This window comes from Eptatretus burgeri, chromosome 11 (assembly GCF_056783735.1).
Source record: "Eptatretus burgeri isolate ZD-2024b chromosome 11, Ebu_testis_v1, whole genome shotgun sequence".
Taxonomy (NCBI): domain Eukaryota; kingdom Metazoa; phylum Chordata; class Myxini; order Myxiniformes; family Myxinidae; genus Eptatretus; species Eptatretus burgeri.
The window spans coordinates 8,900,127-8,915,395 of record NC_140971.1 but is presented as its reverse complement, the minus strand read 5'-3'; the positions used below and the strand labels follow the sequence as shown (position 1 = coordinate 8,915,395).

General features: G+C 40.8%; 1 protein-coding gene across 6 annotated transcripts in view; it reads right to left on the bottom strand.

The window, feature by feature from the left end:
• Positions 1-15,269, bottom strand: part of LOC147016459 (uncharacterized) — a 428,934-nt gene that overhangs the window by 385,618 nt on the left and 28,047 nt on the right. For all 6 annotated transcript variants that reach the window (XM_085845134.1, XM_085845133.1, XM_085845135.1 and 3 more), the window contains exon 3: positions 12,975-13,041. In XM_085845134.1, the coding sequence (XP_085701260.1) occupies positions 12,975-13,041 (67 nt within the window). The remainder of the gene's footprint in view (positions 1-12,974; positions 13,042-15,269) is intronic.

Here is a 15,269-nt window from a genome sequence, read left to right as displayed (position 1 = left end):
TGGTTAAAAGCGCAGTTTGTCATGGTTAAAAGCGCAGTTTGTCGTGGTTAAAAGCGCAGTTTGTCATGGTTAAAAGCGCAGTTTGTCATGGTTAAAAGCGCAGTTTGTCGTGGTTAAAAGCGCAGTTTGTCATGGTTAAAAGCGCAGTTTGTCATGGTTAAAAGCGCAGTTTGTCGTGGTTAAAAGCGCAGTTTGTCATGGTTAAAAGCGAGGTTTGATGTGGTTAAAAGCATGGTTTGAAGTGGTTAAAAGGATGGTTTGTTCTGGTTAAAAGCGCATGTTGTGGTTAAAAGCGCAGTCTGTCATGGTTAAAAGCACATCTTGTCGTGGTTAAAAGCGCAGTTTGTGATGGTGAAAAGCGCATGTTGTCGTGGTTAAAAGCGTGGTTTGATGTGGTTGAAAGCACAGGTTGTCGTGGTTAAAAGCGCAGTTTGAGATGGTGAAAAGCGCATGTTGTCGTGGTTAAAAGCGTGGTTTGATGTGGTTAAAAGCACAGGTTGTCATGGTTAAAAGCATAGTTTGTCGTGATTAAAAGGGCATGTTGTCGTGGTTAAAAGCGTGATTTGTTGTGTTTAAAAGGACAATTTGTCGTGGTTTGATGTGGTTAAAAGCATGGTTTTAAGTGGTTAAAAGCACAGATTGTCAGGTTAAAAGTGCAGTTTGTCATGGTTAAAAGCATAGTTTGTCGTGATTAAAAGGGCATGTTGTCGTGGTTAAAAGCGTGGTTTGAAGAAGTTAAAAGCGCAGATTGTCTGTAATGGTTAAAAGCGCAGTTTGTTGTGTTTAAAAGGACAATTTGTCGTGGTTTGATGTGGTTAAAAGCATGGTTTTAAGTGGTTAAAAGCACAGATTGTCATGGTTAAAAGCGGTTTGTTGTGGTTAAAAGCGCAGATTGTCATGGTTAAAAGCGTGGTTTGATGTGGTTAAGAGCGTTGTTTGATGTGGTTAAAAGCGTGGTTTGAAGTGGTTAAAAGCGCAATTTGTCATGGTTAAAAGCGTGGTTTGAAGTGGTTAAAAGCGCAGATTGTCATGGTTAAAAGCGTAGTTTGTCGTGGTTAAAAGCGCAGATTGTCATGGTTAAAAGCGTGGTTTGAAGTGGTTAAAAGCACCGTTTATTGTGGTTAAAAGCGCAGATTGTCGTGGTTAAAAGTGTGGTTTGTCATGGTGAAAAGCACAGTTTGTTGTGGTTAAAAGCGCAGGTTGTCATGGTTAAAAGCACAGTTTGTTGTGGTTAAAAGCGCAGGTTGTCATGGTTAAAAGCGTAGTTTGTCGTGGTAAAAAGCACAGTTTGTTCTGGTTAAAAACGCATGTTGTTGTGGTTAAAAGCGCAGGTTGTCGTGGTTCGAAGCACAGTTTGTTATGGTTCAAAGCGCAGTTTGTCGTGGTAAAAAGCGTGGTTTGTTGTGGTTAAAGTGCAGGTTGTCGTGGTTAAAAGCGCGGTTTGTCATGGTTAAAAGCGTGGTTTGATGTGGTTAAAAGTGTGGTTTGAAGTGGTTAAAAGCGCAATTTGTCATGCTTCAAAGCGCAGATTGTCGTGGTTAAAAACGTGGTTGGTTGTGGTTAAAAGTGTAGGTTGTCATGGTTAAACGCGTGGTTTGATGTGGTTAAAAGCCCCGTTTGTTGTAGTTAAAAACGCAGTTTGTCGTGGTTAAAAGCACAGATTGTCGTGGTTGAAAGCATGGTTTGATGTGGTTAAAAACGCAAGTTGTCATGGTTAAAAACAGAGGTTGTCTTGGTTAAAAGCACAGATTGTCGTGGTTAAAAATGCAAGTTGTCCTGGTTAAAAACACAGGGTGTCGTGGTTCAAAGCGCAGATTGTCGTGGTTAAAAGCATGGTTTGATGTGGTTTAAAGCACGGTTTGTCGTGGTTAAAAGCATGGTTTGATGTGGCTGAAAGCACGGTTTGTCATGGTTAAAAGGGCAGATTGTCGTGGTTAAAAGCGCAGGTTGTCGTGGTTAAAAGCGCAGTTTGTCGTGGTTAAAAACGCAGGTTGTCGTGGTTAAAAGCGCAGGTTGTCGTGGTTGAAAGCGCAGATTGTCGTGGTTAAAAGTGTGGTTTGATGTGGTTAAAAACACAAGTTGTTGTGGTTCAAAGCGCAGATTGTCATGCTTAAAAACGTGGTTTGTTGTGGTTAAAAGTGTAGGTTGTCATGGTTAAAAGCGTGGTTTGATGTAGTTAAAAGCACCATTTGTTGTGGTTAAAAGCACAGTTTGTCGTGGTTAAAAGCATGGTTTGATGTGGTGAAAAGCACAGTTTGTCGTGGTTAAAAGCACGGTTTGATGTGATTGAAAGCACCGTTTGTTGTGGTTCAAAGCACAGTTTGCTGTGGTTAAAAGCACAGTTTGTTTTGGTTAAAAGCACAGTTTATCGTGGTTAAAAGCATCATTTGATGTGGTTAAAAGTGCAGTTTGTCGTGGTTGAAAGCGGGGTTTGTCCTAGTTAAAAACGCAGTTTGTGGTGGTTAAAAGCGTGGTTTGATGTGGATAAAAATGTGTTTTTTTGTGGTTAAAAGCACAGGTTGTCATGGTTAAAAGCGCAGGTTGTCGTGGTTGAAAGCGCGGTTTGTCGTTGTTGAAAGCGTGGTTAAAAACGCATTTTGTCGTGGTTAAGAGCGTGGTTTGTCGTAGTTGAAAACGCAGTTTGTCGTGGTTAAAAGAGCAGGTTGTCGTGGTTAAAAGCACAGTTTGTCATTGTTCAAAGCACAGTTTGTTGTGGTTAGAAGCGCAGTTTGTCGTGGTTAAAATCATGGTTTCATGTGGTTAAAAGCGTGGTTTGTTGTAGTTAAAAACGCAGTTTGTCGTGCATAAAAGCACATTTTGTCGTGGTTAAAAGCATGGTTTCTTGTAGTTAAAAACGCAGTTTTTCATGGTTAAAAGCACCATTTGTTGTCGTTAAAAGCACCATTTGTTGTGATTAAAAGTGCAGTTTGTCATGGTTAAATGCACCGTTTGTTGTGTTTAAAAGCACCGTTTGTTGTGGTTAAAAGCACCCTTTGTTGTCGTTAAAAGCACCATTTGTTGTGATTAAAAGTGCAGTTTGTCATGGTTAAATGCACCGTTTGTTGTGTTTAAAAGCACCGTTTGTTGTGGTTAAAAGCACCGTTTGTTTTGGTTAAAAGCACAGTTTGTTGTGGTTAAATGCATGGTTTGTCATGGTTTAAAGAAGGGTTTGTTGTGGTGAAAAGCACAGTTTGTGGTTAAACGCATTTGTTCCTCTTTTTCCCACCGATGGAATCAACTTCTACATCCTCTTCAACTTCATTGTCCCCTTCAAGTCTTCAAGACAGCTGTTCACCACCATCTCAGGTCGTCGCCAATCCAAAACCATGATCTTTTCCACCCTCGTAACCCCCCCTCCCGCCCCCACAATGTTTTTTCCCAGTGTTCCCTCCTTGATGTTTCCCTCTGTGTCCATCTTGTCCGGCCCATGCATGTTTGCATCCTGTTTTTGTCTCTTACATCCTGATCCGTTCACTGTACTCGCTCTTCCACGATCCTCAACTGTGTCGAAAAAAAAAAAAACCGGGAGAAGTTTCACATCTTTACCAAATGTTGAGTTTCAGATTCACTTTTACTTTCATAATAAGGCTTATTGTATACTGATCGAAAGGTGATCAGCAAATAGGTATTGATTGTTTCCACAGCAACCATTAAACCACTGAATGGATGTCAGGATTACAATGGACACATCTTGTCTTGCCTTAAGTGTTGAACTCCCTGTAAATGGATGTTGACATGGAGTTCACACTTTGCTTTGATAAAGACTATAAGAACGAGGCTGCACACATATGAAACTCGAAGGGCACTCGGAAGAACACAAACCTCCGCCACGCAATGCCTGATCCACGAGAACATATTAGTCCCAATACATTTTTGATATATCAAAGTGCAGAGACATCACAGAATTTAATAGACACCATGATTTTTAAAAGAATCCATTTATTGAACATTTTAAGATCATTTGTTCCATTTTAATACATACGCCAGTATTTTGTGGACTTGTCATTAGCAGATTTCAACGCTTTTGGTATTTCAGACATACAGTGGAAAGAACAACTAATATCCTGGTGTTGGCGTAGTGGTTAGGGTAGGGGCTTGGGATCCAAAAGGTCCTGAGTTGTCGTTGTCCCCGTTGGGACAATCAAGCCCCGTTGGCCGCTTGAATTAATACACACCAGGGGGTTGACTCAGCCTGTCATCCTTCCGAGGTCGGCGAAGTGAGTACCAGTGTACTGGGCCCAGTGTATGCCCCGGTTAAAATAGGTGTACCATATCCCTGTGTCGTAAGAAGCAACCAGGGTTGCGTCAGGAAGGGCATCTGGCGTAAAACCTGTACCAAATCACTATGCGGATCATACGGATGATCCGCTGTGGCGACCCCTAACGGGAGGAAGAAGAAGAAGAAGAAGAAGAAGAAGAAGAAGAAGAAGAAGAAGAAGAAGAAGAAGAAGAAGAAGAAGAAGAAGAAGAAGAAGAAGAAGAAGAAGAAGAAGAAGAAGAAGAAGAAGAAGAAGAAGAAGAAGAAGAAGAAGAAGAAGAAGAAGAAGAAGAAGAAGAAGAAGAAGAAGAAGAAGAAGAAGAAGAAGAAGAAGAAGAAGAAGAAGAAGAAGAAGAAGAAGAAGAAGAAGAAGAAGAAGAAGAAGAAGAAGAAGAAGAAGAAGAAGAAGAAGAAGAAGAAGAAGAAGAAGAAGAAGAAGAAGAAGAAGAAGAAGAAGAAGAAGAAGAAGAAGAAGAAGAAGAAGAAGAAGAAGAAGAAGAAGAAGAAGAAGAAGAAGAAGAAGAAGAAGAAGAAGAAGAAGAAGAAGAAGAAGAAGAAGAAGAAGAAGAAGAAGAAGAAGAAGAAGAAGAAGAAGAAGAAGAAGAAGAAGAAGAAGAAGAAGAAGAAGAAGAAGAAGAAGAAGAAGAAGAAGAAGAAGAAGAAGAAGAAGAAGAAGAAGAAGAAGAAGAAGAAGAAGAAGAAGAAGAAGAAGAAGAAGAAGAAGAAGAAGAAGAAGAAGAAGAAGAAGAAGAAGAAGAAGAAGAAGAAGAAGAAGAAGAAGAAGAAGAAGAAGAAGAAGAAGAAGAAGAAGAAGAAGAAGAAGAAGAAGAAGAAGAAGAAGAAGAAGAAGAAGAAGAAGAAGAAAAAGAAGAAGAAGAAGAAGAAGAAGAAGAAGAAGAAGAAGAAGAAGAAGAACAAGAAGAAGAAGAAGAAGAAGAAGAAGAAGAAGAAGAAGAAGAAGAAGAAGAAGAAGAAGAAGAAGAAGAAGAAGAAGAAGAAGAAGAAGAAGAAGAAGAAGAAGAAGAAGAAGAAGAAGAAGAAGAAGAAGAACTTCTATAATTTTCTCTTGTGGGATTTCTGCCCAGACTTCACACAAAAGGTTCAGCAATTGTGTCCGTGATGTTGGTGCTCGATCCAATATGGCCCAGAGGTGTTCAATGGGATTCATGTCAGCAGACTGACTTGGCCATGGAAGCCGCTTGATCCCATTTCTGTCCTGCAATTCTTTGGTCGTTTCCACAGTGTGGCATGGAGCTCTATCTTCCATGAACAGTGTTGTTTTTGACCATCTGACCAGTGGAGAAGATGGGGAGAAGTCCATCCTCAAGGATAGAAATGTGTGCCGTGTTGATGTTGCCAACACACTCCACAAGCTCTGACCAGCCAGTGCTCCAGTTTGCTCCCAACACCATCAATGAAAAACCACCATGTTTGATAGTTGGCTGCAATGTGGTCAAAGATAACTCGACTGGGAAGCCTCCAGACCATACGTGTCCATTGTCAGAAAATTGAGTAAATTGGGACTCGTCTGAAAAAATAACAGTTTGCCAAAACTCCAAGGGTCTGGTGGCCGTCTCGTCAGCAAACTTCTTTCTCCTTTGAATGTTGGCTGGTCTAAGAAGAAGTTTTCTCTGAGCTGCTCTCCCAAAGATGCCCAGTTGATTAAGGTCCCGCACGGCAGTTTTTGAGCTAACCTGAATCACCTCTGCAACATCCACTGCCTTGCAACGGGGAGTTTTCTCAATGGACGGTTTGACAGCTCGAAGACATCTTTCTGAGGGTCCTGGTCGACCAGAATGGGAAGCTGTGGATTCCTTGCCTTCGATGGTGAATCACCCGATTGATCATAGAAAGCGGAATGCCAAGGTTCTGAGCTATCTGACGCTGGCTGACTCCACCTTTTAAATACCATCAATTCGTCCTCTTTGAAAATCGGAAAGTTTGTGTGCTCCCTGGGATCGAGGCATAGTTAATTGTTGTACATGACCCAGGAACTCGTTTCTGCAAAGAAATAGTTGAATATTAGCGCAAATCGATGAGTTAAACAACATTATTCAGATGAAATTAATAAATTTACGGTGTCTATTTCCTTCTGTCGTGTCTGTATTTATCATTTTTGGCCCCATCACTCAATGGTGAAGAATCACTTTAAAAATTAAATAATTCTCGTATCCAGATCCGAATTCGGATCTTCACCAAAACCAAATAAATTCTGCCTTGCCACACACCCAACCTGCCCTCCAAGTTTTATCTGAATCAGTCCATAACTTTTTGACATAACGTGCTTCATACGAGTTTAGCCTGACCTCTCCATCGTGAAGAATCAATGAAAAAAATATCGAATCCGGATTTGGTTCTTCACAAAAATGGAATAAATTCTTCCTCGTCACACAAAAAACCTGTTCTCAAAGTTTCATCCGAATCTGTCGACAACTTTTTAAGATATCGTGCTGTATATTAGTTTAGCCTGATCTCTCAATGGTGAAGAATCAATTAAAAGAATTCTCGTCGTCGGATCTTCACCAAAATCCAATCAGTTTGTCCTTGTCACAAACCCAACCTACGCACCAAATTTCATCCGGATCCGTCCACAACTTTTTGAGATATTCTGCAAACAAACAGACAAACAAACAAGCAGTCATAGACTGGTACTTACGAAATCGTCAACTTGACCTCTGACCTTGTCTAATAAAAGCTGTCTCAAGAGAAGGTAGCGATGCAAACCAGAAGTTTCTACGATGATTCTGTACCAAACCATCAAAAATCGAATGTTTTGGATGTTTGACCTCACCGTGACCTTGACCTTTGACTGATTTTGACCAAAATCTAATCAGCGCCAGCCAGCACCCTCCTGAATCACGTGGTGTAATTTGACATTGGTAGCTTCTTACGTTCTCGAGTTATCATGTTTTGGATGTTTGACCTCACTGTGACCTTGACCTTTGACCGATTTTGACCAAAATCTAATCAGCACTAGCCATCACCCTCCTGAATCACGTGGTGTAATTTGACATTGGTAGCTTCTTCCGTTCTTGAGTTATCGTGCCTACAAACAAACAAACTAACAAACAAACAGAAACGGAAGGCATCAATATACTTTCGAAATCTTTAGATTTCTTTAGTAACAAGCAGTCATAGACTGGTACTTACGAAATCGTCAACTTGACCTCTGACCTTGTCTAATAAAAGCTGTCTCTTGGGAAGGTAGCGCCGCAAACCAGAAGTTTCTACGATGATTCTGTACCAAACCATCAAAAATCGAATGTTTGACCTCACCGTGACCTTGACCTTTGACCGATTTTGACCAAAATCTAATCAGCGCTAGCCATCACCCTCCTGAATCACGTGGTGTAATTTGACATTGGAAGCTTCTTCCGTTCTCGAGTTATCATGTTTTGGATGTTTGACCTCACTGACCTTGACCTTTGACCGATTTTGACCAAAATCTAATCAGCGCTTGCCATCACCCTCCTGAATCACGTGGTGTAATTTGACATTGGTAGCTTCTTCCGTTCTCGAGTTATCGTGCCTACAAACACACAAACACACAAACAGAGTCCGGAAGTGATCAATATACAGTGCTCCTTCGCTATATCGGGGTTCACTTTTCACGGCTTCACGACATCGCGGGTTTTATTACAGTGCATGCGCTGTATACAATTGCACCGAGTTTGAAATGTCCCCGGTGTCGTCTACCACGTCTCAGGTGGGTCCGGCATCTCCGTTGTCTCCGGTGTCCCCCACCCCCACATGCCTCAAGACAGCCAGTGACGGCTGTCCGGTAGATGCAGTGCGTAACCTCGACGGAAATACCTGAGTATTTCAATGGAAATTTGTGAAACTAATGTGTTATATATGTGAAAACCATTTAATTTATTGCTTGACGGAAAAAACGAAGAAACGCTCCCCTCTCATGTACGAACGAACGAAAGAAGTCATTTCCGTCCACCATGGCATTTCGCGCCGAACGCAGAAAGCCAAATTCTTCTTATGCCATCATTCTCTTTAATATTAGCCATAAACAAGTGTTTCGTCATGCATTCGTAGTTGAAATTTACTTACAAGAACGAAAAAATAATCTCCTCAGATTCAACAAGAATGAAAAAAAAAAACCCGAAAAAAATCACGTGCAGGACAAGACCAATAGAGCTGAAGGAAACGATACTGTAACTGCACTGCTCCTGATTGGTCAAAGGACACCACGTGTGTTGTGTGGGCGGTGTTATGCACGAGGATTCCAGGCTAAGTTCTTCTTATGCCATCATTCTCTTTTATATTAGCCATAAATTAATAATAATATTTTTCTCCTTATTTTCATTTGTACAATTTTCTTTTTTTGATCAACGTTAACAAGCTTTCATGACAGCTTTCGACATTTTCTTCATCCACGACTCTTCATCGATATTTGTGAAAATTTGATTTCCGTGAGAATGTGATCTCACTGTGAACGGTTGTCCTGGTCACGCGGGGGTGCCGCATCGCGAAGCACGCACGCAATGTGATGTTCAGCCCTTTTCCAACTGCAATGGTCTACAAGGCTGGACCTGAATTTGTGATAAATATCAAGAAATATCAATCGCACGTCAGGAACCTGCACACTTACCTCGACAGTGCTTTCTCAGAGTTGTGGAAGTAACTGAAACTGCATTGAAATATGTGTGTGTGCGTGTGCGTATGTGTATGTGTATGTGTATGTGTATGTGTATGTGTATGTGTATGTGTATGTGTATGTGTATGTGTGTGTTACTTTGATTAAGTTTTAAAAAGCATTGAACATGACTTGTACGTGTGTGTGTGTGTGTGTGTGTGTGTGTGTGTGTGTGTGTGTTACTTTGATTAAGTTTTAAAAAGCATTGAACATGACTTGTACGTGTGTGTGTGTGTGTGTGTGGGTGTGTGTGTGTGTGTGTGTGTGTGTGTGTGTGTGTGTGTGTGTTACTTTGATTAAGTTTTAAAAAGCATTGAACATGACTTGTACGTGTGTGTGTGCGTGTGCGTGTGCGTGTGTGTGTGTGTGTGTGTGTGTGTGTGTGTGTGTGTGTGTGTGTGTGTGTGTTACTCTGATTAAGTTTTAAAAAGTATTGAACATGACTTGTACTCCTGTGTGGAATTTTAGAGTTTCTGAATGAATCGTTGTGATTGAATCATTATTGAGTGATATTGGAGCTTGAAACAAAGACAGTGGGATTTAATAAATTACATTTTAAATCTCCTTCGGTTTTATGCCGTGTGCTGGTTGTCACCTGATTGTCAATTAACAGAAAAGTTGAAAGTGATCGTTTTAATTGTCTGCCACGCTCCCCTCCTGGTCCTTGTGGGGAACTCGCTCTGAGGAACGGAGTCCGCGCGTACCAGTGTGTACATGAAAATGATTGTTAGTAATGTTGAGAGTGCTTTATTTGAGCGATACTTGGATACCATGGCAACCAGGTAGCCATTTCGTAAATTTGGTATTTCAAAATTACTTTAGCAAATGGCCTCTGTTTGCATTTACGTTTTTGTGAATTTTTCAAGCATTTACTTGTGATGGGCAGAGGTTAAGATGAATGACTAAGATCAAAGGTTACCTGAATTGTATCATGTAATTCTGAATAATATGAGGTATGAGTGATTTTGAATACACATAACAGCATGTTGGGATAATCAAAGATGAATTGTTTCAGCTGAACAAATGTCAATTTGGCATGATTTTGTTCATTATCTAGGTTCAGACTGAACCTAACCTTACCTAACCTAACCCCAACCCAATTAATCAGGGAAACTGTTCAGCACCAGATAACTCCTGACATGTAAACAAGAGCATTGCCAGTGATCAAGAAAGATCCATGATCATGAGAATTTAAGCAGATGAATATTTTATTAAGGGGAATTTAAACATAAACAGAGCTTGCTGACAGTTCTGTTAGAATTTGTTCAAACCTGAAAACTATTTTATGAAAGTGTAGGAGAGATATCACTCGTGGTTTGTTCAAAACCGAACTGATCTCTCAATGGGTGGTGCCTTCAAAACCGAACTTGGTTGGGAGCTGTCTTCAACAAGCACAGATTTTCATCAATTAAGTTTCTGTAAAGACTGAATCAACAATTAAGTTTCTGTAAAGACTGAATGTCCATGTAAATCCGTGTTCATTTGAAGTGAAACCAACCACATGAACAGTACCGATGGAAAGTGTAAACCCCCTTTCCAAATTTACACATTTTTTTGGCCTTATATCCTGGAATCAAATTGTATTAAATTAGACTTTTTCCATCTTTATTTAAACATTGTAACCCACAACTTCCAAATGAAAAACAAATTATACAAATTTCAGAAAATTCATTAAAAAGACAAAACTAGGATATCTTGGTTGGATTCGTGTCCACCCCCATGATAGCAATTGTAACTAAGCTCAGGTGTAACCAATCACCTTCAAAATCACACACCAAGTTAATTGGCCTCCACCTTTGTTAAATGTGGGTTTCCTCTGCTGTAGCGCATTTCACAGGAAAGACTCAACCATGAGCGTCAAGGAGCTTTCAAAAGACCTCCGGGATATAGTTGTGGAAAGGCACAGATCAGGGGATGGGTGTAAAAATATGTCAGTGGCCTTGAATATCCCTTGGAGCACAGTCAAGACAATCATTAAGAAGTGGAAGGTGTATGGTATCACCAAGACCCTGCCAAGATCAAGCTGTCCCTCCAAACTGGATGACCAAGCAAGGAGTTGACTGATCAGAGAGGCCACCAAGAGGCCAATGGCAACTTTGAAAGAGCTACATGCCTTTATGGCAAAGACTGGTCACTGTGTGCACGTGACAACAATATCCCAAATACTACACAAGTCTGGCCTGTATTAAATCAGACTTTTTTTCCTCTTGGGGTGCCAAGAGGGAAGCCATTACTCAAAAAGCCCACCTTGAGTCCTGTTTGAGGTATGCAAAAACAACTCCGGAGATTCTGAAGCCATGTGGCAAAAAGTTTTATGGTCTGACGAAACAAAGATGGAACTTTTTGGCCATAATGCAAAATATTACTTTTGGCACAAACCCAACACAGCACATCACCCAAATTACACCATCCCTACTGTGAAGCATGGTGGTGGCAGCATCATGCTGTGGGGATGTTTCCCATCAGCACGGACTGGGTCACTTGTCAGAAAGAAGGGAAAATGGATGGAGCAAAATACAGAAAAATCCGAGAGGAAATCCTGCTGCCCTCTGCCACAAAGCTGAAATTGGGACTGAAGTTCACCTTTCAGAATGACAACGAACCGAAGCACACTACTCAAGCTTCCAAGTCAGAATCCCGACCGAAATACAATCAAAAATCTGTGGCATGACTTGGAGATTGCTGTCCATCAACACTCTCCACACAACTTCACTGAGATTGAACAGTTTTGAACAGAAGAATGGGAAAATATTCCCCAATCAAGGTGTGCAAAGTTGGTAGAGACCTATCCCAACAGATTTGCAGCTGTAATTGCTGTCAAAGGTGCTTCCACCAAGTGTTACGCAGGTGGAGGTCATTCAGCCCATCATGTCTGTGCCACATCAACACCACAACAATTTATCAACACAAGATCAAAATAAGAAAAATGCAAAAAAAAAATTTTTTTTAAATTTTTCTGGGTTTTTTTGTATTTCTGTTTCTTTCCAGGGAAGGTGCCATGGGCTTGGGTTTAAAAAAACCAAAACAAAACACATATCAACCACACAACACCCCTTGACGAGATCTCCACCAACAACATTCCATAAACGTGAACACAATCACCCATCAATGCTCAACCTTCCGACAAGTCTTATCAACATCCCCATAACCCTCTATCTCCATAACTTCCAGGAACTGATCCAATTCTAATTTAAACTTATCTACTGTTTCTGCTGCCAAAACCTTCCCAGGGAGACCATTCCATGCAATAACTACTCTCTGAGTAAAAATACCCTGCCTGACTACCATCATAACTCTACTCTTCTTTACTCTCAGGCTATGGCCCCTGGTCCTATCACTGTCTACTCTGTTGAATAATTCATCTGTACTTATTTTATCTATAGCTTTCATTATCTTAAATATCTCCATCATATCTACTCGTAACCACCTCCTTTCTCGTGTTTAAAGCCCCGTTTCTTCAGCCGCTTCTCATAGCTGAGTCTAGCTCGGCCCGGAATCAATCACAACAGGAGATCACTCGGCCCTACCTGTAGTAGCCCTGTGCTGAACCTTCTCCATGGCATCGATGTCCTTCCTGAGTTGTGGTGACCAAAACTGCAAACAATACTCTGGATGTGGCCCTCACTAAATTGCTATACAATGTTAAAACTACCTCTTTTGATTTATAAATGATCTCCCTCCGAATACAACCTAAAACCCGACTTGCTTTACCTGTAGCTGCCTGGCACTGTGCTGCCTGCTTACCTCCCGTATCGATTACCACCCCCAGATCCTTCTCCTGTGTGACACGCTCCAAAATTACCCCTTACATCCTGTAATCCCTATCACTGTCTACTTTGCTGAATAATTAATCTGCACTTATTTTATCTCTACCTTTCTTTATGTTAAACATCACCATCATATCACCTCATTACCACCTCCTTTCTCCATACATTACCAGGTTCTAGACTGCATTATCAGAGTGATTATAAGTGAGTTCAGTTAAAGCACGAGGTCCATCAAGCAAGTCAAAGTCTCAAGTCCAAGTACAATATTGTTAAAACACCCAAATTGGTGTGATCGACTCACTCAGGCAACTTCTTAAGATCTTCAACGAGATCACGAATCTGCTTCAGCTTCTTCTTCAGTTCTTCACCTGATGGAAAAACACAAAGATATCATTTGGTACTTCAGAATCAAACCAGTCACTGATTACTTTATTTATTTATTTTTCCTCAAAATCCCTTTATATGGAATGAGATAGACTGGGACTGAGCAGCTGCTCTACTCTGTTCACAACACTACTCCACCACCCTCAATCACCAGCTCTCTCTCTCCTCTCTCTCCACCTCCACCTTTGTGACATCACTCTTCACACAATCCTCCCATCTCAACCATGGTCTACACCTTTGGCTCCTGCCTCACCTTACTTTCTCTGAACAATAAATGCTTGATCCACCCAGGTAAACATGTTACTTACGAAACAAAAATAAATTATTGCTTTGAATCGGTATAATTATGAATAAAATAATTAAATTGATCACATTAAATAGGTACGAGCAGGGTACCCGTCTCCGATGGGTTCGGAGATGTCTCACCTCAAATGAGCAATTTTTTGGAGTGTGTATTGGTAGAAATGGGAATTCAATGTAACGTGATGATGCAGACCCTGACATGTGGAACATGTTTACCTGATAGAGAATGGCGGTCCGTTGAGAAGATCTATCATTTATGATTAAAATTGGCAAATACACTGCCATTTCATGTGGATCATTTTGTAAATATACCTGATGTTGGCTTAATGGTTAGGGTGGTAAGCTTTAGATCTGAGGATCCTGAGTTCAAATCCTGCTTGGCTGTTAAATTAATACCATGTGGGGTTGACTATGCCTGTCTTCCTTATGAGGTTGGCAAAATGAGTACCAGCTTGCTGGTATCCTGTGTTGGAGTGGTGACCTGTCCAGGATTGTTCCCAATCGTCAAGGAGACTGCTTAGGCAGCACCAACGCTCTGCACAGGGAATGGTCCCAATGGATTGATGGATGATTTTATCATTCGTAGGATAGACAATTGGGGGTTCTGTGCTACCTTTAACATTTTGAGAGTTATTGGAGTTTTGCACCACTTTTAACATTTCCAGTGTCATTCTTACAAACCAAAATCTGGGGTATGCACCCCCACCTGGGGTACGCCTCGGTATGGCACTCACCCGGCTCAGGAACTTCAATCTGCACGGTGATGTGGCTCTGGACATGGGATCCAGCAGGAGATCTCTGCAGTGGGGGGCTGATGTATTCACTCAGTGACTCACCGGATCGGACCGCATGACCGTTACACGACATACACAATTCATTTATACTGGTGAGGTATGCTTACACATTATAAGCAATAACGAGCCATGCTTTTCCATTGTCTCTGGTCACTCACCTGCCGTGAGCACAAGGCTGCACTTATTTTTGGACATTTTCATTTTGGACATTTTCATTTTGGACGTTCATTTCTGTGATTTTTCCCGGTGTATCAGCTTCGATGTCTATCGGCACGTGAAATTTCAACTTTCTACGCCACCCGGAAGGTACCGAACATTAATATCAGTCAGTGAGTCAGTGAGTTATTGGAATGACCTTTATATATTATCATGAACTACAGGAGGACTCCATCTCGAGGGATGATACAGGGAAAAAATGGCCGCACATTGCAATGTGTACACAATGATACACTTATAACTCTGATAGATTGAAGTCGAAAGCATTTAAAAGCCAAACCTTTTATTCTCAAGCGTTCTCTGAACTACCAAGACTTAAAAAGACACCAGAATACATCGCTAAAAGTACCACAACAGGAGATCACTGAACCACCAATTTCTACTTCTTCTTGGTCACCTCTAAAAAACAATGTTAAACTGTTGCCTAACCGACCTCAATCACTACTTAAGCTATGATTGTGATTCCAATGTGGGGACGTTACTTTGTCTCTGAGCGAGTGCACACAACACATAATTAAAAAATATATAAAACATCAATCATTTTATTAGGAAAAGAAATTGAGCATAAATGTGGACGCAACCAAACTAAGAGGGAATTGTGGGATGGGGGGATATGGACAGTACTATTCCAGAAGTAATACATTTCCAAACCATCACTCAAATCAACTGAAACAAGTGTTAAAACAATTTAATAACATTGATGGATTTTATCCATACCAAAATAACAAAACATATAAAAAAACTTTAAGCATTTTTATCTTGCCAAAACGAAGTTTTTGCAAGATATGTTAGTCAGCTTGTATGTTTTTTGTTTTGTTTGTTTGTTTGTCTGTAATCACGTATAAAAAATTCTGCAGAGCACAGTTATCATCGGAAATTTTTGTAACTTCGCATATCAG